Source organism: Vigna radiata, chromosome 5 (genome assembly GCF_000741045.1).
Source record: "Vigna radiata var. radiata cultivar VC1973A chromosome 5, Vradiata_ver6, whole genome shotgun sequence".
NCBI classification, from domain to species: domain Eukaryota; kingdom Viridiplantae; phylum Streptophyta; class Magnoliopsida; order Fabales; family Fabaceae; genus Vigna; species Vigna radiata.
Genome location: NC_028355.1, coordinates 9,250,932 through 9,274,539, shown reverse-complemented (window position 1 = coordinate 9,274,539; position 23,608 = coordinate 9,250,932). Strand labels below are relative to the sequence as shown.

Genomic DNA, 23,608 nt, shown 5'->3' with positions numbered 1-23,608 from the left:
CTGAAACAAAGTAAAAGGTATCTTTGTATATAACAATTTCCATTTTGTTTTTGGTAAATTCATTATAAAAAAAAAAAATATTCTACTTATTGGATTCGGTATCATAATTGTAGCCTTTAAGGACTGCATAATATCGGTTGGTAGGTAGGTTGTATAATTTGAAGTCTTTCGTTTTTTTTTTCAATGTGTATTGTTACCTACTATAGTGTAAACTCAAGAATCATTGGATTCAAGATTATATTTGAAGCATTTAAGACAACGGCAGTGAAACTGCAACATAAACTTGGCAACAAAATAAGATAGTAACGTCTTATTCACGTAATCAAAACATTGAATATTTTGTGGTGCCAAAAATATTTGAGTGGTGAAGAACAAATGAACAATGGACATGGGCCATATCTCTCCACTATTTAATAGTTGCTCTGGGAATGGATGATGTGCATGGTCCACCAGACGTCATAAATGGTATTCCCTTGAATGTGGCCACCCCCTTGTCATCAGTGAAAAGATGCTGCATGGGCAAGGATCATGACCTTGTGAACATCATTACTTTCATTTCTAGTACAAAAATTAACCCTATGTTGTGTTGAGATTGAGAGGAAATTTTGAGATTTAAATTCAAAAAAAAGTTTAAAAATTTGTTTCTAGAAATAAACTTTTCTTTACATTTTTCTTTCGCTTTCTCTACAACTAAACAGAAAAGGGTGTTTTCTTTCCTCTATTTTCTTACCTTCCACTTTCATCCCCTTTCAAACAGAAACAGTGTACGTTTAGAAATACACAGAGCAAAGAGTGCGATGAAATTACCGGTGTTATCTTCTCCAGCTGTTTCTTTTTTGGGTTTAGCACATCCTCAGGCTTTCCATCAATCCTAAATTAGAACGACAAAGCATGGATAATTAATGACCTCAAGTGAATTATATCCAAAACACAAGAAAGCAACAAGTGCTACTAACTAAAATTTGAACGAAAAGTTTATGGTAAGTGCTATACAGTTGTAACTAAAAAGTAATAGCCAATGCTATGCTGTGCCTCAAATATATATATATATATATATATATATATATATATATATATATATATTCATGTTTGATACTTCAGTTTGCCAGATGGCTGACATGTTAGATCCTTACATTAAATTCGATCTTATCATTCGTGAAAATTAAAGAGATGTCTCCAGACCCAATGAGAGGTGATTGGTATATTACAAAGTGATGAGATGCCTTGGCAATCGATGATATGAAGAGGATGTATCAAAACTAAATATTACCAAACATAATTCGTCTACGCTTTTCTACTCAGCACATAACGAGTCAATTTAACGTAAATTGATTCAGTTGAGGGGAATGAGAAATCAAATGGGTAAAAAATGTCATTATTCAGCAATGGTTGGCTAGTTTAACCTTACAACCAGCATAGATAAGGAAAAGGCATATATCTTGGTTCATTAGAACCTGGCAATTAGCAGGTTTATTTCAACATGTTTACAAATCTGGTTCACTTAACCTGTAGCTTAAACAGATTGTGACCCACTAACACATCTGCTAAATACCTCAACATTTCTAAAAAAATAATTATCTAAAACTAGCTCACTTAGCAATGAAAAATAAAAAATATTAAGCCCACATGACTTCATGGTCCCAAAAGTCCAAATAGGACCCAAAATTAATTACTTTTTAAAAAACCTAAAAATCCAAAGAAAGAAGGATACCACCTACATGTCAACCTAGAGGCTAAAATCTAAAGCAAGGCAAACCTATTTTGACCTGTTCATCACCAGCTAGTGTCAAGTTGGGCTAATCCATAGCAAAGTGGCTGGCTACTAGGGATCAAAATAGGTCAGAATACTTGCTGAGAGCCTGTGGCAAAAAAATTCACTTAAGGCCCAATTGGGTAGCCTATTTGTCAAATAGTTCAGATCAAAGCTTTTCTAAAAGCTTATTTAATAAAAAAGGCTACTCAAAAGGTCTTATTAACATGTTTAAAAGAAGTTCACCTAAATTAATCGATCTTCATTACAATGTAGACATTTATAAAGACATCAAAGCTAAGCCAGACATTTAAAAGGTTAAAGAAGGCCTTAAGAAACCCTCATCAAGTAAAGAAGCAAGTCTTAGACCTTTGACTTAGAAAGTAAGTCAGGCTCAATCTTTATAAATCCTAATTTAACTCAGCCTGTTCCCACCCTTACTGAAAGTAGCCAAATTTGGAAGTATAACTTCTGAGCTACCACATAGCTGGGTGCAATAGTGATATTCACTATAAAGATTTATATATATAGCATAGAACAAGTTACTCAACCATGAATACAAGACAGAATGTCCCATCTAAAAGATTTTGAACACCTTACCCAGAAAAAGAAATGCGTTCCCCAATTTTTGCTCCTTCTGGAGGGATCAAGGGCTCCACAACAGTTGGCCCTTCATTTGAAGCACATAAGACCTGCCAAGCGAATTCAAATACAGATATAAGATCTCCTGACCATCATAAGCTACATACTACAAAACAATTAAACACGTGCAGCAAGTATGAGAATACATACCAGACCTTCAGATACCACATCCCGTAGTTTTCCAGGTTTGACATTTGTTATAAGTACAACACGACGATTCTGGACAGTGAAATCAAACAAAAGGAAAATAAGAAAGAGTTAATTACAATTCAAAATGAATACAACTAACCATCACACTCAGTTGGTTAAGTTACATTACCGTCAACTCATCAGGACTGAAGTACTTCGCCAAACCACTGACAACCTGCCGCAATTTGGCCTCCCCAACATCTATCTCCTCAACTAGCAAGCTGCATAATTCAAGTTCATTGACAATAATATTTACCTCAAACATCAAAACTACAGAAGCATTAAACATCATTACTGTCACTTTAACATGTTTATTGATAAAAAAAAAAAAATTCAATTACTTTGTTAAATTACCTATCTGCAGATGGATGCTTCCATGCTTTGCAAATTAATCCTACTTGAATATTAAGCAAACTGACGCTAATTTCATTCTCCTTCCCAGCCACCTCCTTTTCAGCAGGTTTTGCCTTCGCTTTGGTAGGTTCTTTTTCTGCTGTTGCCTTTCCCTTAATGTCCAAAAATAAATGTAATGTAAAGTAAAGCCAGAGTGAAGAAAGTGTACAGTGCTGTAATTACAAAAGTACAAGGAGTTTGCAATATATACCAGCATTTCCAATACTCAATCTTCTGGAGCACGACATATATGTGGCTCTATCCAAATAAATATCAACGTCGAGGGAAAATCAAATAATGAGTGAAAAAGTTACCACTTATCACCGTTTCCAATCTTGTACATCAAGAATTGTTAATCTAATTTGGGATTTAAAATCAATCTAATATACTAAGTTTCGGTCCTTCTTTTCTTCTTCTGGTATGAAGTTAGTGTCGAGAGTTTTGACTAAGATCAACTTTCAAATTTAAGGGGAAAAAAAGTGGTATGGATTATTACATATAAATTGTTGGAAATCTCACGTCGACTAGAGATAAGGCCAATTTATAATATATAAGTGAGGTGCAAACCTTACCTTATAAGCCTTTCCACCCGTTGTCGGACCGCTATTGGACCACCAAATTTCTACTATCACGCACGAGATGTCTATACCTCGGCATGAAGGGGTGTGTTGAAAGTCCCACATCGACTAGAGATAAGGCCAATTTATAATATATAAGTGAGGTGCAAACCTTACCTTACAAGCCGGTTTTGTGAGGTTGAGTTAGGCCTAAAACCCACTTCTAACATAAATGAACATAGATGTCACATGTAACATGAAAATAGCAGTTAACCAACACTTTTTTCATAATAGGCTTTGATCATTATCATAAAGTCTATTAGACATATTGCATTTTATGTTAATTAGGAAAATGTAGAATTTTTATGTTGTTTGATATTGGTACGATATTGCTTTCATTACAAAATTGGTAACAAATCTTTGTTTTCTTCTTTATCCTCTTTGGATAATTTACCTACGGTTACCATGATTGATGGGTCTGGTGTTGGTCCTGTTAATCTTTTTCCATCTTTAACCATTGATAATGTTTTTTTGTCCCTGAATCCCCCATTAACTTATTATCCATTAGTCATTTAATTTGTTCTCTTAATTGTGTTATTTCTTTTACCAAAAATTTCGGTTTGTTTACCAGACCGAAGTTTGGGACAAATAATTGGCACTAGTTGTGAGTCTCATGCCTTTATCATCTTTGCCCTTCTACATATGTTGGCACAATTATGGAATCTCCATCTCTTCTTCATGCTTAGTTAGGTCATATCAATCTTGCCAAATTGCAATAGTTTGTTTCCAGTTTGTCCAATCTATCTAATTTGTAGTGAGTAATGTCAATTAGGGAAACATAGTCATAGCTACTTTCCTCGTAGTGTCTCACAACATGTTTCGCCACCTTTTGCATTAGTTCACTCTGACATTTGGAGATCTAGTCATGTCAAGTCTAATTTAGGTTTTCAGTATTTTGTTACTCTTATTAATGATTATTCCAAATGCACTTGGTTGTTTTCATTGAAAAATCATTTTGTGTTGCATATTTCAATCCTTTTATAATGAAATTAAAACTCAGTTTGGAATATCTGTTCGAACTTTATCAAACTCGGTTTGCATATTTCAAACCTTTCCCATTCTTTTAAACATTTTACGGTTTTTCATGGTATTCTTTATCAAACTTCATGTGCTTATACACCTCAACAAAATTGGGTGGATGAGCACAAGAATGACATCTTGTTGAAACAACTCACATGCCATCTTCATTTCTAAATAACAAAATCCCTCATTCTATTTTATTTGCTCATGCACCTCTACATCTCTTAGGTATTAATAAGTTATCTCCTAGATCACACAAATGTGTTTTTTTAGGATTTACTCGATCACTAAAAGGATAAAAGTGTTTTTCTCCTTCTCCTAATTACTATTTTATTTCCACATATGTCTGTGATCCTCCAGTTGTGCCTAGTTCACCACCAGATTCTCCTCTTCCACCTCTATTTCAGGTTTATAATCAAAGACATTGTTCCCAACAACCACCAAGTGACTCACTAAGTGTCAACTATGTTGTCTCCTCAGACTTCGACAACTAAGTCTAACCTTCCAATTTTCCTGCGTAAAGGTATATGTTCTACTTGTAATCCGTCTCCACATTATATTGCTTTGAGCTACCATAGATTATCTTCACCTTTTTATACATGCTTTTCGTCTATTTCTTCTGTGCTTATTCCTAAATTTGTTAGTGATGCCTTAGCCCATCGTGGTTGGCGTCAGCCCATGCTAGGTGAACTATGCCTTAGAAGCTCGTTCCATTACCATCTGGGAAATTTGTTGTTGGTTGCAGGTAGGTTTTTGTTATAAAAGTTGGTCCTCATGGTACTATTGATCGCCTCAAAGCTTGACTTGTAGCCAAAGGCTACACACAAATTTTTGGATTGAATTATGGAGATACTTTTTCTCCCATGGCAAAGATGGTTTCTCTTAGTTTATTTTTGGCCATGGTTGTTCTTTAATAATGTCGTCTTTATCAACTCGATGTCAAAAATACTTTCCTCATTGGAGATTTGCAAGAAGAAATGTATATGGACAATCTCCCGAATTTATTGCTCAGGGTGAGTCTTATAGATTGGTATGTTGACTTCACAAATCTTTATATGGCCTAAAACAAACTCCTAGGACCTGGTTTGGCAAATTTAGCAATGTGGTTCAACAATTTGGTATGACTCAGTGAGGCAGATCATTCAGTCTTTTATCGTCACTCAAGTGTTGGATGTGTCTATTTGATGGTATATATTGATGACATTGTTCTTACCAACAATGACCACCATGGCATCTCCCAAATGAAACAACACATTTGCCATCATTTTTAGACCAAAGATCTTGACAAACTCAGATACTTCTTGGATATTAAGGTAGCACAATCCAACAATGATATTGTTATATCTCAAAGGAAGTATGCATGGGATATTTTTGAGGAATCTGGGTTGAATTCAAAACCTGTTGACACATTCATGGATCCTAATACCTGTTAAATATAGTGAAAATTATATATTGGAATTAATCCCTTGTGTTAAATACACACATAGGGTTCTCTATTTATAATAGAAGAAATATGGGCTAAGCCCAAATACAAATGAATATGTAAGAATAAAATAAAATAAAATAAGAACAATGTTTCCCTAATAAACATATAGGGACTATATTTCCCTAATTAACATAAACTAAATATAATATCTCTAACAATACCAAACTCCTACCAAATCAAGAGGAGCCTATTTTAGATCATGAGCAGTATAGAAGATTGGTTGGGAAATTAAATTACGTTACAGTTACTTGTCCAGACGTTTCTATTGCAGACAGTATGGTGAGCCAATTTCTCAATTCCCCCATGTGAAAATCATTGGAATGCAATCATCCGTATATTAAAAGTACATTAAAGGATATCCTGGAAAAGGTTTGTTATATGATTTCAATAACCATATAAAAGTTGTTTGCTATTCAAATGTTGATTGGGCAGTGATAGGTTCAAGGGAAATGTTTATATTACGAGAAATAAAAGGGACAGAGAGTTATAAGTGTCTGTAGGTAGGTTTTCTTGTCTTAAACTTTGATAAAGTTTGTGTAGGTGTGTTTAGCAGTTTTTTCATTGTTTTTGTTCATTTTGAAAAGAATAGGAAGAGTGGAGAGTCTAGTTCTCTCAAATAACCAGAAATTGTATGTGTTTGGTTTCTCCACATTAGAGGAAACCTGTTATGTTGTTGGAATAAAGATCTGCAATTTCTAAAACATCTCATTATAGGTCTGAAAACCTATCAATTGGTATTCATAGCCTCATTCCTGGTGAAGTGGGGCACACTGAAGGTTATGGTCTACACAAGAACGGAGGCAAGATGGGATGGGTTGGAGAAGATCATCCAAGAACAAGAACACGCGAATAACTGTCGCTTCGAGCTGTTGGAAGAGATGATTCAAGGACTAACAGGGGTGGTTGAACGCCTGGCATCCTCTAATAAGCATCAAGAGGCCCAACATTTTGTTGCCATGAATGCCCATGAGGATAGTGGGGGTAATGCATGAGGAAGTTCTTTTGGGATTTCTGCCAAATGGAGGAAGTTGGACATTCATGTGTTTTCATGGGACGAAGCTTATGGGTGGACCAATAGGTTAGAGCGATATTTCTGTTTGAGAGAGGTTAGTGAGCAGGAGCGAATGCAGGTTGTTATGGTGGCATTGGAGGGGAAAGCTTTGAATTGGTTTCAATGGTGGGAAATTTGCAATCTGCATCCCACATGCGAAGCCTTCAAAGACGCAGTGGTTAGAAGATTTCACCCAACAATGCTGCAAAACCCGTTTGAAATTTTGATTGGCCTACGCCAAACGGGACAAGTAGGGGAATATATTAAGCAGTTTGAACAATATGCAGGGTTCATGAAAGGAATGCAACAAGATTACTTGGTGGGCATATTCTTGAATGGGTTGAAGGAAGACATAAAGGTGGAGGTTAAACTTTATGAACCCCAGAATCTTGTTGAGTTAATGATGAAGGCTCAAATGGTGGAGGAAAAGGTTAGAGTCACCACCAAGGGGGACTCTCTCAGTGTGCAACTTAAAAGTAACACCTACAGACAGTTGCCACCTACTCGCAGTTACTCAAAGGAAGGGGGAAATTCAATAGGTTTTATTAACTCCAACAGAGGAAGTGGAAAGAGCAGCAGTTGTGTGAGCACCATCAATAGTTCTCCTGTTGGGACTCAACAAGTAGGGACACCATTTGGAAAATTTTCCCCAGAAGAATTGCAAGATAAGATAAAAAAAGGGCTTATGCTTCGGCTGTGATGAAAAGTTTGGGCCTAATCATACTTGCAAAAATAAACAGCTCCATATGCTGCTTATTTTAGAAGAGGAAATGCAGGAGTTAGGGGAATCTGCTGCCTACATGCATAAAGAATTTTCAAACTTTCACCTTGAGGATAAGGTGCACTTTCATGGAAGGGGTGTTGATAGGTTTGATACAATTTGCAAAATAAGGAAAAAGAAAGGTAGTTCGTCCAGTTGAAAACACCTCTCTCACCCATTGAAAAGAGCTAGGAAGATGCTACTACCATCAATAAGGAGTTTCCTGCTTTTCACCTTCAGGACAAGGTGAAACTTTGTGGAGGGGGTATTGATGGGTTCAAGGGAAATGTTTATATTAGAAGAAATAAAAGGTACAGACAGTTATAACTGTTTGTGGGTATGTTTTGTTGTCTTAGACTTTTATAAAGTCTGTGTAGGCAGTTTTTTTTAGTAGCTTTTTCATTGTTTTTGTTCATTCTGAAAAGAATAGGAAGAGTGGAGAGTTTGTTTCTCTCGAATAACCAGAAATTGTATGTGTTTGGTTTCTCCACATTGGAGGAAACATGGTAGGTTGTTGGAATAAAGATCTGCAGTTTCTAAAAGATCTCATTATTGGTCTGAAAACCTATCAAGCAGGATCTCCTTCTGATAGAAGATCTACCTCTAGGTATTGTGTGTCCATTGGTGGTAACTTGATTTCTTGGAAGGCAAGAAACAACGAATTGTGGCAAGATCTAGTACAGAAGCAAATTATAGAGCTATTGCTTCAACCACTTGTGAACTTGTTTGGCTTAAGCAATTGTTTATAGTGTTACAATTTGGAGATATCACTCAAACGATATTTATAGGTAACAATCAGGCAGCTCTTCATATCAGATCTAATCTTGTCTTTCATGAAAGGACTAAAGACATTGAGATTGACTATCATTTCATTCAAGAGAAGACTATATCTTGAGACATCAAGACTAAGTTTGTTAACTCAAATGATCAGTTAGTAAATATTTTCACTAAGTCATTAAAGGGACTAAAAATTGATTATATTTGTAACAAACTTGGTACATACAAATAATATATACCAACTTGTGAGAGAGTGTTAGATATATTGCATTTTATGTTAATTAGGAAAACGTAGAGTTTTGATATTGGTAGATATTGTTGATATTGTTTTTTAACAATATCTTTTATTTACCATATTTATATTTGGTTGTCATATAACTTGTATCATTCTTCATTATAAATATTACCCTATGTGTGTTTTAGACTTGAGGAAGATTAATCCTGTACTTAGTTTTACTATATTCAATATAGTCCACAACCCCGTACTGTCATGTCTAATCTAGCTAGTCTTCCTATGGAAAATCAAAGCAATGTTTATATTGGATTGGTACTGTTCATTGTCAAAAGGAATAGATTGCCTTACCTCAGCTTTGTTTTTATCCTTGGATGGCTCTATTTCTGACTTGACATTCTTTATGCTTTGGTCAGTCTTTGATTTTAACTCAGCTTCCAGGACTCCGACAGGTTTTGTCACCTTGAGAAAACAGCATGGAAATGAAAAACTAAAACTTCTGAAGGCATACTGACTGGCACATACACAATGTTTGTTTCAAAGTTCAAACAGCTTTCACAAGTCATCAAGGATACTTTTATTCTGTTAAAAGAAAAGACCACTATCGAAGTGGATATACGGGGTTTTTGTTAACACTGCTTCTGTGCTACAGCTTAGTTAGCAGTTGACACTAGACAGTAGCTTCTGCATGCCAAAAGACAGGCTTTAGCTTAAGGAACTTAGCACCAAGTCAGATTCAATCAAAATAACTCATACAAATCCAGAACTTGATACAAGCACTCGTTGATGTCTGTATTGTAATCTATTTAACACGAAGATTTAATTACATAATCCCCAAAATGTAAGTGATTTTTCATTTTGGTCCATGAAAGAAGAAGATTTAACAAAATGTTCTATTTCAATTGGAATTTGGGACCAAAATGCCGAGATAGGGTTGACTGCTACGTTGGTAAATTGCTGGGCAATGTTGAATATCTTCTCAACATCACTAAAAATTTTTGCGAATTGATCCCAATTAGTCATAAGAAAAAGTTCAGGAGTATTTATACAAAGCTTAACCTATTTTTAACATTTGACATGTTATTACTTTTATTAAATTGTTAAAATCTATACAACAACCAAACAAACGTACATTAAATTTAACCTGTTTAAACCCTCACTTTATTTTCCAAAATGTTATAAATTGGTCTCTAAAATGACTATCACGGCATACATTGTGGGTTACCATTATTTAGTACAAAAGAAGAAAATAAAAAAGCAATAAAGGAATGATGTCTCACCGGAGGCTCAAATCCAGGCTTCTGCAACAATATCTTCTCAAACAAACCTACAAATTCTTGCTTATTCTGATGAAAGAATAACAGTCAGAACAATTAATAAATGGTCTTGTAACAAAAGTCTCAGTAAAATTTAAATCAATGTTTTTATGGTGAACTCGACATAGCTAGACAACACACTACAAAAACAAAGATATTATAAACACATGAAACAGTTTTCTTAGATCTATGTTCAATTTCGTAATGTGCGTAAAGCCAAAATAATGATTTACAAATGAGTTTAAACTTGATGCAAGAATCTCAACCATTTAAAATTGGGGCATTGTGGTCTTACATGGCTAATCTCCAATCCAAAACAAAAGTCAGAAACATGAAGATGTATATAAAATGATAAATTCATTTATAATTGTTGGAGATCTTACATCAACTAGAAATATTATCAAATTATAATATATAAGTGGAAATCTCATCTTGCAAACAAATTTTGTAGGATTAAATTAGACCTAAATCTATTTTTTAAAAATGGTATCAGAATCAATCCTAATAAGGTTTATTGGATCTATTGTATTACTCACTATCAAACTATCATCCATAAATATCTAGTCTCATGCTCAAGGTGTCTAATCTTCAACATGAATAATGTGTTTTGGAGATCCCACATTAACTAGAGATATAGTCAAATTATAATATACATGCAGGTGCAATTTCACTAAATCAATTTCCTAAGATAAAGTTAGGCCTACATTCACTTTCTAAGAATAATGTAGAGGTATCACCTCAATGAATACACAATCTACTACTAAATTTATGATCTCTTCCATTTGTTGTAGATATGAAAGATAAACATAAGTTTCACCTATATGGTCACGTATTCTGAAGATGTCTAAAATTTACAGTGGAAGTAGCACCAAACAGCAGAAAATGCCACGTGTGAGTGGCAACATAGCACAATATCTTATACAAAAAAAAAAAAAAAAAAAAAAAAAAAAAAAAAAAACCATGAAAAGCAAACTTAAGGTCTAGTATTACCTGGATATAATCCATCCATCTGAACACATGTGACAGGTTTTTTTTGTTTGTATCTGAAAGGTTGATCTGGCAATAAGCAACCACAGATATCTAATTAAACCCTATATCTCTTAAAGTATAACTCTTTGGTACAAAAGATGATTAAGATAAAACAGGTACAACAAAATGCTAGATATATATTCTACACAAATCAAGAACCTTACACAATTATACAGTTTGATATATGTTAAATGTACATATTCTAACAAAACAAGAAAGAAAGATAAGTACCAAAAGAAAAACTGTTTGACCAACTATTTCAGTGTGAAAAATGTGACAATGCATACCAGGGAAGAATGAACCACTGAATAGACTATAACATCAGCTTCAGAGGGTTTCAATCCATTGCCCAGAAGCACAGAATTTCCAGACAATTCATCGTTTAATCTCTTAAGATTCTCAAAGCATGCATCATTGGCAACAGGGAAGGCTTCTGCAAATGCTACCCACTTCAAAACCTAAATTTGAAGCATATAACTCATCATAATTAACAGGAAAAGAACAAAACATACAAGTTCTGGAGCATATCAATCTTGTCAAGGAACATTCAATCACAGCATAGATTTCTTTTAAAGACTATAGACCAATTTGTTTCAAGATTATGTAAAATTGGTTATCATGGAATTATTTTGAGCAGTTAACGCAATTAGGATAGGTAATATTAATATTAGCCACAGATTTCAAATTGAAATGGGTGTCACTACAATGGGAGGAACTATAATAGAAGTTTGCATATCTAATTGATAGAAAAAGAAAATAAATGTTAGCATTATTACTCAAATGTGTTCAGCAATCTGGACTATGACCAAATTTTATAATCTCCAAAAGGAAGTGTCTTTTCAAACGCAAACAAAAAATTTGGAGCTTAGGATTAAAAGCTAACAGTTTATATTTTAGCTAGCCTTTATATTTCCAATTGATACCTAACAATTGATTAATGCAAATACAAAACCAAATACTACAAATAACCCCTAAACCATTCTGGTAATACTAGTACAAAAAAAATAGTTAGGCAACCCAAACAAAATATATTATCTTTAAACCATAGTATGTCTAATATATCCAAACATTAAACCTATTCTATGTAGTCAATTATTGAAATAAGCCATTTTATCACATGTAATAAAAACAGACCCTTAGATTCCAACAATTACAGTTAGCGTTTGATGTTAACTCTGATGGATCAGCGCTTAACCACATGCACTATACTTACATTACAAATCCAAAGGAGAAGGGAATAAACAAGAAAACAGAAGAATTTGACACTAACGATATTAATGGCCTAATCAATGTGAGTTAAAGCCAGGTTACCTCATCAGAGTTATCAACTCCATGTCCAGATGCCTCTTTGATTTTCAAATAAAGATTCTTAATATCACTGTCTAAACTTTCAGCTGGAACAACACTCTGCAAGCAAAAATAGAGCAGCAGAATTTGCATCATCACATGTATCACGCTACCCATACTCGCATAATATTATACCCTATATCATCTAATTTCAGTTTTTAACTGGGCATTCCAAAAACATTCAAACACCATTCTGTGAAATCAAGTCAACAACACAACATTGTAATAAAGCAGCTAAATCTGGCCTCACAAAAAACTGATAATGCAGACAAGGTAAATGGAATGCAATCCTAAATCCACAAAACCATGCTGCATAAGTTTTGAAGTGATCAAACAGGATTGACAAATTAGAAAGAAAAAAAAAATGGAGCAACGTATGCACTTACAGGATCCAATGAAAGGTACTTGCAGAGAGCCAAAACCACAGATTTCTTTCTACTGTCTGCCGAAGCCATATCTGATTAGTGAAGAATGGTGCTGTTACTATCTATTATCCTTTCAGCTTCGACTTTTTTACTAGCTCTGTTCACTGTAAGCTCAACTTTGCGTTGCAGGGTTTAGGTTTAGGTTTTTGTCCAATTTCTCTGTCATCTTTGTTTTCCAAGGATGTTGTCCTCTGTGAAAAACGGTGTCGTGTTAACGTTCTTTAGATTTCTCTAAGGTCCTGCTGATATGTAAGTAGGCTGGACATTTCTTTCTGCAACCCCACAAATTATCTTAATTCCATTTTATCGTTTGTTAAGAATTTATTAAAAACTGTTAAATACTAATTTAACATCCCCTTCTTCCTTCGGGACGCAAATTCCCCTGCACCTTCCTTGGTGGGGTAAGTAGCGGTTAGGGGTTTTAATTATAAGCACGCATTTTCGACTAAACAATTCGAAATTTACTTCTGAATCTAGTAAAACATTTTAGACGGGACATCTCGGAACATAAATATGTTTTCTGGGATGTATAAACTAAGATGTCTATGTCTATTTGATCTAAGTGTATTTTGAATTGCACAGTCTAGAAAAAATTGTCTTTTGAAAGATGTAATATGATGTATGCATCACTCCCTTTTGCTGCTTGTTATTTCATGCATATAAAAGGAGAAGTGTCCCTTAAAAAGATTACCCTCCCTTATATTATCAACCAACCTTTCCCTTTTCTCACATGAAAAAAAAAAAAAAAACTTAAAAACGAAATCTCATATACATTTCTTTATAAAACTCTTACAATTTTTACTTATGAAATTTACACACTTATTTCTCACAATTAAAACTTTCCTTCTCATCTAGAGAGATTCTTATTTATAGATACAACAAAACACACTAGATATTATTTATTTTACAATAATATCTTTTAACCTTTTACATTTTGATTCTTGCTTTTTAAAATATCTTCTTTTTATCATACTTGTCATGATAAGCTTCTTGTCTTCTTTTTTTGAGTGTTGTCATATCTTCTTTTCTTCTTTGTCTTCTTTTCTTTTTCTTTTTCTGAGTGTTGTCACGGCTTCTATTCTTCTTTGTTATCTTTCTTTTTCTGAGTGTTGTTACATCTTCTTTTCGTCTTTCAATCAAACATATCGAATGGATTAAACTGAGCACCTTCTTCTTTTGAATTTGTCTTTGATACTCATGACTTTGCTTTAATTATTTTTTTCAAAGTCCTTCATACTCATTGTTGCTGTTAATTCTCATAGTAGTCTCTATTTTTCAGCCAGAAATAATGATTCTTAGGTTAATGCTATACTTTTTTCTTCCTTCTTTTGTCGATAATTGGCTTTCCATTGATCAATATTTCTCATACTGATGAAATTGGTATTAAATTTGTCCCACCATTTGAGTTTAAACCTTCTTGAGAGAGATTTTATATCTACATTTTCATAGGTTGTTTCTATAATATACTCCCAAGCTACAATCCAAGTTATAGATTGAGTAGCCACAAAGGATACCAATCTATAGCCTGAATCAAACAAAGTCTTTTCTCTAAAATAAGAATATACTTCAGCAACTTGAGATGGGAAAATAAACGACAATGGACCGAATTCTGATAACCATTAAGGACATTTTAGGGAGATTCCTCTCCTAAACCAGATAAACCACGAATGGGTTCCTGGATGAACATACAATGCTTTGGACAAGGCTTTTATATAATCATAGTAATTGTATGTCTTGGGGTTGAACGTTCTTGAAAACGATTTAGTATCATGGGGTCGTTGGTTCCATTCTTTTGGAGATAATACTTTTAAAACATTTAATTTTGAGAAAAGGATAATTCCTTCATCATTTTTAGTTTGAGATATTTGAGTAAAATCAGTATCTACTAAGATAAAGCCATAAAATCTTTAGGAAACAGGTATATATATATATATATATTAGTTTTGGGCTATTGAACATTTTAGTGCAAACTCTTCTTATATTCTCCCAAGCAATAACATATTTGTTCGTTTCCATTTTATTGTTGGAATCTATATTCCCTTTGTTGTTTTTCGAAACCATTTTCCTTCCTAGAACATATGTATCAAGTAATATCAAAAGGTAACTTTCCAAACCTAATTTTGCAATGGCTAACAATAGTCGCAATCAAACCTTTTTTTCACGAACTGGAAGACCATCTCACTATGCCAATGGAAGAAAGATTCATGGAGATTGATACTTCATTGTAGCACATGATAGAGGACATGTTTCAATGCCACGAACATTCTTCTTCCTTGGGTTCTTGTTCTTTTTCTCACCATTATTCTTGTAACACCTGACTTACCTATTTGGATTTTCCCCACTTCAGTTGTGAGGGCATCAAGAATTAGATCATTCAATGTGACATGTTCTTTTCGGTTGATCAAACCCCTGAGGAGTACAAAGTTTGATTAGTTGTAGTACATTTTGAAGGAAAAGTTCTCCAATGGCACAATGCATATGTGAAAAATATGGGTCTCAAAAACTTGCCTTCTTAGAATTCTTATATGCAAATCATGATTGAAAGATTTAAAGAAGTTTGCAAGGAACTAATTGCAGAACTGATGTGGCTGTGACAGAAAGGCAATGTTACCGATTACCATAGTGAATTTGATGTTATTGTTTCAAGACTTGATTTGTCTGACACTCATCAATTGAGTTGTTTTCTTGGTGGTCTACAAACAAAACTTCAAATGGTGGTGCAAATGCTCCACTCCACCTTTGTCATGAAAGCTCTCTCCTTGGCCAAGATGTATAAGAATGACAATAGCATGAATGTCAAACCATTTTCCAAATCTCTCAAACTTCATTTTGTCGCCAAGCCACCTCTCTTGCCCACCCTTTTAACATCATCGCAACCTCTCAAACCTAAGCCTCAAATAATAAAACAACTAACCTCTGCCTATATAAGTGAACGAAGGGCTAAAGGTTTCTCTTACTTTTGTGACGAACCCTTTACCCCTGCTTATAGCCAAACTCACAAGAAACTACAAATCCATGTCATGGAATTAACGAACAATTTTGACTCGGATGACGCCCTCCAATCTGGTGCAACTCCTCCTATTTCACCTAGTCCGAAACCTTGATTTCTATCAGTGCTTTGATAGGGGTAGCCAATCACTACAAAAAAAAGTTGTATTTAGTGGGGATTATTTTGGGGAGGTTATTAAAAACCCCCTCAAATAGACATTATCCAAAATGATTCTAATAAATTATCTCGAAACCAACAGTCTCGGAGGTTTTGATTTCTTTTTTAAGAGGTTGGTTACCTTAAAAATTAAAATGCTTCTTTTTCTCGTTTCCCTCATTTTTTTTAAGCATTCCCTCCCAAAACTTTACTTTTTCTTTCTCCAAATTTTAGGTTCTTCTTTTCGAAAATTATAACACAAAAAACCCAAAAGACTGAAACCCTTCGTGCCTCAGCTTCTTCCTTGACCTTTCACTGTCTCAGTTTCATCCTTCACTGCCTCAATTTCCTCTTCACCCTTCACTGCCCTCAAACGTCGGTGAGGATTCTGGCGAGGCTCATCTAATGGCAGCGTAAGTAATTAATGTTCCATCACGACCACTGTGCGCCTCCTCGGAATAACTTTCCCCTCTGCCCTTTTCTATCTCGCGCTCAACGCAACACCTAAACCCTAAGCTACCATTTCCGACAATCTCACCATTGTCAACATCGTCGGTCCACTACTGCGTGCTCCTCTAGTGCCAAATCCTTGTGAAGCAATGTACAAGAAGATACACGTTTCTGGTTCCTTTTCTTCGGTATGCATTGCAATATACTTGTTTTCATCTATGTAGTTTTTTTAATATTTGCCAATAGGTCACTGAAAGTGATATTGAGGAGTTTGAAGCAAACAACAGGGGACTTGACTTTGAGAAACGACATCACAGGGTATTTTTACCACTTCTGCATCACCACTACTGCCAATGAACTCACTCGAAGGTGTTCCAATACTGTAGGAGCTATTATATGGTATGACATATGCATCATCCGTTACACAAACCAAAGTTTCAGTGGCCAAGCTAGTTTATCCCCAATATGAAATACTGCCGGAACCAGAAAAATCAAGGTAATGTTTCGGTATGGAACATGAAAACTCAGATAGCTTAAAGATTTTTTTTTTAACATGACATCGGTGTGCAGTATGCAAGACTTCTTGAGGTTAAGAAGTCTGATTGTTCACTTTCCGAACTTTTATTCCTTTTAGTCAAGGTTTTTTATCTTCTATTGTTCAAAATACTTTGATTTATTCCGATTATGAAAACATAACATAAAGAAAAATAAATACATAATTCTTTTTATGAGCTAAAAGTAATTTATATAAGGTAAAACTATCTTAAAAAAATGAGTGAAACTTCTTCACATTTAGATTTTTCCATTTTATCTATAGAATTTTGGTGTAGAGTAGATAAGACTATTTATTAGTGTTCTTTTGTTTTGTCAAGCAGCACACTATCGGAGTTTATGAATTTTAAGAGTTGCTTATGTACAAATTCTCTTATGGAATTTAAGATAAGTGTACTATAGGAAATCTTTTACCGAGAAGCAACTCATTAGTGTAGCTTTTACTCCATGCTAAGAACAAGTATCATTGGGTAGTACCCTTAAGATGTTACATTTTTCCTACAACAAATAGATTCTGTTTTCCCTGTGATTCAAGCTGACATGTGAAAAACAAATACTTAATTAACAAATTACTATCCAAAAAGGACTTTCATGAAAGGGCCTGATTAATATAGAAGGGAAGTGATATTGATCCATAACATGTGCCAATACCCATAACATGTGACACTGACTTTATATTTCCTCTCTATAATTTCTATACCTAATCTGCAAACCTTTCACATTTACTTTTGTTACTGTTATAACAATAAACACTTTATTTAGGCTTTGAGTACATTTATCCTTTCTTTATGTTTTCATAATGTGAATATGAATAATGTGTAGATGATTAAAATTATAAGTTTTCATGTTTTATCCTATTGTAGGCAACAAAGGTATTAGCAAGTCAATAAAGTTGATGATTTCCTTTAGTGTGTTGGGGTTTGTAGCTCTACTATCTTTAAGTGTCTACTGCTTTTTTATGTTTGGCATCTTTCTATATGTTCTAATTTATTGCAAGCTTTTATCAGGAATTTTACCCGAGGTTCTCGAAGCTTCCAGGAGGAGCCTTAGGAACCGTGCTCTGTTTTAGTTCAAATAAAAGAGAAAGGTGATAAGGAGAAATGAGTTTAAATGTCTGAATTGTTGAGATTGTTGACAACACAAACTCTATATCAAACTGGTTTTCAATGATGACAACACATTGCTTAATAACAATACATATGTTCCAGTACTACATGTTCAGTTGATATGCTATACTATTTTGAACATTGTCTCTATTGAACATGTTTTGTTATTTTACATGGATGTTCTTATGATTGACTATGTGTTATATATTTGGAACATGCCTGTGTTGAAATGTGTGTTAAAATGATTTTTTATTACTGTTACACATTTCCAAAGAAAATCTCACAAGTACTTTTATGAACTTATATTTGTTCTAACAAAGGTTCAGTTCAGTCGACTACACTGGTAATGAAGTTGATTAAGCTAAAATCTTTATACAGATTTTGTACACGTGTACTTGATGAGATTTTGAGATGAAAAGAATTTCAAAGAATTTCAAAGTGTGGATCACTCATTCGACTGTATCACTGTTGTATTTGGAATTCTGTTTTGCCTACTTACTCAAATGGTTATATTTCCAAAAGTTAGTTAAGATTAACTAACTGGGTCAACTGTCATAAATGTGTGTTAATTCTGTTGACTGAGGAGCCTGTGTGTTGACTGTTTGTAATAACTGATTTAATATAGTTGACTCTATTAGTAGGTCATTCAACTAAGGCTGACAGGAAAACTATAAATAGAAACAGAACACGATTTGTTTTGAGACTTTTGTGATCTAACATTTTCATTGTCCTGTTTTAGAGAAAGCTCTCAGTTTCGCTCCAAGAATTCTCCAAGAAGACGATGGTGACTTTCTTGAGAGAGATTCAGATTGAGGAGTCAATTGTGCTTATTGTTTGATCAACATCTGCACAAAGAAGGTGCTTCTGGTTTGATCTTGAAGGCTTGACATCTTGTGAAGACTACTGCATTTGACTGAAGGCTTGGCAACCTGTGAAGTGTGTTGTGATAGGCTTGGCAACCTGTGAAGCGTGTTGTGATAGGCTTGACATCCTGTAAAGAGTGTTGGTGACACGTTGAGGATTGTTCAACGTGGGTGCAGATTGTAGGAGAGGGGGATTCTTGCTGCAATTCTGGTTTTTGTGTGCAGCTATATTTGGTTTTAGGTTAGAGAGGAGATTTATATTTTTGCATGGTGCTTCTATAAATTCCTTGCTGTAAAATCCGCAACCACTATAGTGCATTTGCTTCCAAGGTTGGAATGACACTGGATGTAGGCACTGTTGGCCGAACCAGTATAAAAATCAGTGTTTGATTTTTCTATCCCTGCACTCTTTTAATTCAGTCGACTATATCTGTCTAGCAGTCAACTACGTTTTTCCGCTGCATTACATTTTTCAATAACTTGCATTTCAAGGAAAGATCAAAAGCTTTGAATTTTCATACCAAGATTGCGAAAAGATTTTATATTTGAACTAACACCAATTCACCCCCCCCTTTTGGTGTAAAACGAAGCCAACCTATTTCCTAACATGAATGTGGTTGGCTTGTGTTTCTACAGTATAAGTTGGAGTAGTTATAAGAAAATAAATGATGAACCTCTAAACTGAATGTATCTATTTCGATGTTCTTGCTATTCATTTTTGTCTTGCGAGTAGGATTGGTTTTATTATTAAGTGGTTAAATTGTTAAAAATGTGATTTTGGAAAAATAAGAGTACTATGTGTTTTGGTTATTTTAGTTGGGTTTTATAATTGAGATGGTAATAAGCTGGAAAATTAGAAGTAATGTATGCTTTGGTTACAAAGAGAAAAATTGATCCTATGTTTGAGCTGGCATTGTTCTGGTTGGTATGAAATAATGGGTATGTTGATATTAATGGTATTGTGGCATTCTAAAGACGAGAAGGATGATATATGAGGATGTTTTAGGTGGGTCTTGGTTATTAATGAGTATATGGAATGTAAATTTATGGTGGTTACGTACATTTTTTTTTTGTTGGATTATATATATAGTAGTGTAGCAAATAAAATTGGCAGAGTGTTTTAAAGATGTGATGATATGAGCTTTTGTAATTTACAGGTATATTATATCTTTGCAATTGAAAGATGTCTCATTTCCAATTTCGCTGAGTTCTGCACAGAATTTTTTCAAGCCTCTTATTCAGTCAAGTCATACTCAACCTCCACCTTCACCAATGAGACCTATGTCACCATATGCTAAAAGAAGACCACCAAGCCCACCTCGTTCTACCTCCCCTGGATTTTCAAGAAGCCTTATTGATAATTTAAAAAAGAAAAGTGATCATATGACTCAAGAAGTCTCAAAATTGCAAAACAAAGTATATTTCATAGTTTATACCTCTTTAATATCTATTAATTATGTTCTTTATTCTCCGACCAGGACTTATGCCAATTAATATAATTTGTGTATAATTATTTTCTTGAATAGAATAAAAGTTTGAAGCAGAAGAGTGAAACATAAGAAATGAAGATTCAGGAGCTTCAGAAAGTTATTGAAAGGGAATCTTCTAAGTTTAGGGAAGCAAAGGATTTTATTAAGTCCATGACCGATAAAGTATCATAATTCTATATGAAGTAGACTTCTCCATTAGTTGATCGCTTTTTAGTAGTTTCGTAAAAAATCCTGCTTCATAATGTGGCTACTGCATGTAACAATTTATATTTTTGGTTAAAACGGTAACTAGATGATGAAATCTTTTAAGATCTTTTTTTTCCATTCCGACCACCATTCATGCTATATGCTAAAAATGACCTCTTATGGAGGTAGTCATGTGCATTGATAGCTTCTCAACTTTCTTTCTTTTTTTCGTTTGTTACTCCTTGATATTGATACACACATACACACACTATATATATATAGAATTAGATTTAGAAAGACATTTTTTTCTTTTACAGTATTGGCATGAGGAAGGCAAATGTTACCTTGATTATATGAAAAGCTTACAGGGAATTTCACTTTATATTTTTTTTCCTTAGTTTGATGGCAGTGGTTGATGAGTTGATATTTTATTGATTTCACTTAGTTTATTGTGCTAGAATTAATCAGGGAATTGTGCTTAATTGTTCGGTATTTTCCCGTTTTTTCTAATTATGCTTAATTTGACCGGAAATTCTAATTTTAATTAATTTAAATATTCTAAGCTAATTATTTGCATTTTTAATTGCAGGGAAATTTTGGAGATATATTTTGGAGCATTGGAAGGAGACAAAATAATTCAAGACTCTCTAATTAGACATTTTAAATTTTAGTTACATTATAATTTATATGTTTAAACTTTTTAGACAAGCTTGTGCACATTGAGCCATTAAAAATATGATGGGACCCAAAAATTATAGGACACTTGTCACCCTAGGTTTATTTTAGGGTGGATCCCACCCTTATTTGGAGTGACACACGGCCCTTGCAATATATCCAGCCGTCACACTTGCACAATGTAATTTTTAACTTGGCTGGAACGCTTTTTGCTGGGAACCATGTGAACGTTATGATGGAGAATGGATGAAGGATAGGAAAGTATATTTTTCCTTTTGATTATTTTTTTTTATTAAATTGCTTTCAATTTATTTTATACAGCTTTCAATTAAGCACGCAACTGCACATTTTCTCTGGCCTCACGGAGTTGTTTCTTGCTACATTCGGTGATTGATGTAGGAGAATGTAGAAAGCAGCCGCATCTTGTTTACTTGGTTTTACTTTGAATGTTTTTATTAAATTAATGAGCTTTAGGACGCTTACAATTTATTTCATTTTGGAGCACACGGTGACTGGAATAGAATGCAGGTTATGGGATTCATACCTTTCAATTAGGAAGAGCACGTCCACTGAGAGGGTTCATGATGGATTTTGGGTGATGCGCTTATTTATTTATTTTTTATTATTTTTTATTTTTTTTTGCTTTTCAATTGGATTAATGTAGCATGTGTTACGGACGTCTAGCAGGTTGCACTAACCTTATGCAATTATTTTGGATTTGTTTCCTTTGGAGACGAGAAAAGCTTGGTAGCTAGATAGAAGAAGTGTACGATGCAGCCAACAATTTTTTTTTTGTTTAAATTGGAATTTAGAAGCATAGCACACGGTATTTACTTTTTCTATTTTGAGATTTACATTTTAATTGGAGAAAAGGTGTAGTCATCATTACATAGCGTTTTTAGTTAGTTTTCAAATACATAGCCTTTTTAGTTAGTTTTCAAATGGAGATTTTAGAAAGCTTGCACTTAATTTTAATTTAGATGGAGTTGTCAAGGAAGTCACGGCCAAGTGAATTTTTAGAAATAAAAAAAAGCAATCTATTTTCTTTAGGAGAGGTGCATTGGTCACGTGAGGTGGTAGGAATTTTTTCTTTCTTATTTCTTTTGCTTTAATATATTTTACATTGTGTTTTGAGTTATTTTTCATCTTCTTAATTTAGTGATTCATATTAATAATTTTAATTGTGCTAGATATTTGTGTTACAGTGTTAGGCGTTTAATATTATCTTTTATTTTGAATGTTGTCTAAGGCTTTTAATAGTGTTAGTTTAATTGCCATGCTAGCTTAAATTAGTTTGTTTGCATCTGTGTCTTTATTGAGTTCTTTGTGCTTTTTGCAAAACCTTTTCAAACCCCCCCCTTCGTGTTAGATTCGATTCTCGAACCGCAAAATTGGTCTTTGGGAGACGACCTAGGGGTCATTCCCTAGCTATACTGCATTTCTCATATACAATCAAATTTGTATGGGCTGCGACACCCATCAGGGGTAACACTTTGAAACATTATAATCCATTATATTGTACGGTTAGAGTATTGATTTTCTTATTTTAATTGTTCCTGTCTTTTATATTATCTCTGTCTGTTTTCTCTTTTCCTGTTTTCATTGGCGGAGGATGGTGTAGTAAACGAAGATTCAATGAGCAGCAAGCAGAAGAATGGTGGAACCAAAACAAAGATAAGGTGTATAGTAAATACATTGTAGGGAATGGATGATGAATCCACTGTTCATATTGTATATCATGTCTACAATCTCACAAAACTTCATATGTATATTATTAACCAAAGATTAGAAGGAATGGAAGCAGGGAGTCTATGAATAATGACTTGTTGGGCATATATTCATAAGCGAAGGAGATGATGAAGTGAAGTTGTTTTACTTCGTAGGATAGGAAGCAAATGTAGAGCTATTGGTCTCATGTTAAACTTTTATCTCTTAGGGATTTTGTTTAGGTCATCAACATTATCTATTTTTTTATATTTACATTGTAATTGTTAATGAATGTATGTTATTTTAAATCATCAATGAAATTAATTTTGAATTATTTTTGTGTATTTTACAAGTTAACCATGGACTTATTTGCGCAAGGAAGACGACATGTATTGAGAGG

General features: G+C 33.9%; 1 protein-coding gene across 1 annotated transcript; it reads right to left on the bottom strand.

Annotated features, from left to right (window-relative positions):
• Window positions 1–208: 208 nt before the first annotated feature.
• On the bottom strand, window positions 209–13,255 carry LOC106762537 (aminoacyl tRNA synthase complex-interacting multifunctional protein 1). The gene is made up of 12 exons (XM_014646507.2): window positions 12,996–13,255; window positions 12,574–12,669; window positions 11,550–11,720; window positions 11,224–11,289; window positions 10,198–10,263; window positions 9,269–9,379; window positions 2,936–3,087; window positions 2,712–2,802; window positions 2,543–2,611; window positions 2,351–2,442; window positions 808–871; window positions 209–511 (listed from the first exon to the last, which is right to left on the bottom strand). Exons 1-12 carry the CDS (start codon window positions 13,062–13,064, stop codon window positions 407–409), a joined length of 1,152 nt encoding a protein of 383 aa, XP_014501993.1. The 5' UTR covers window positions 13,065–13,255; the 3' UTR covers window positions 209–406.
• Window positions 13,256–23,608: the final 10,353 nt, after the last annotated feature.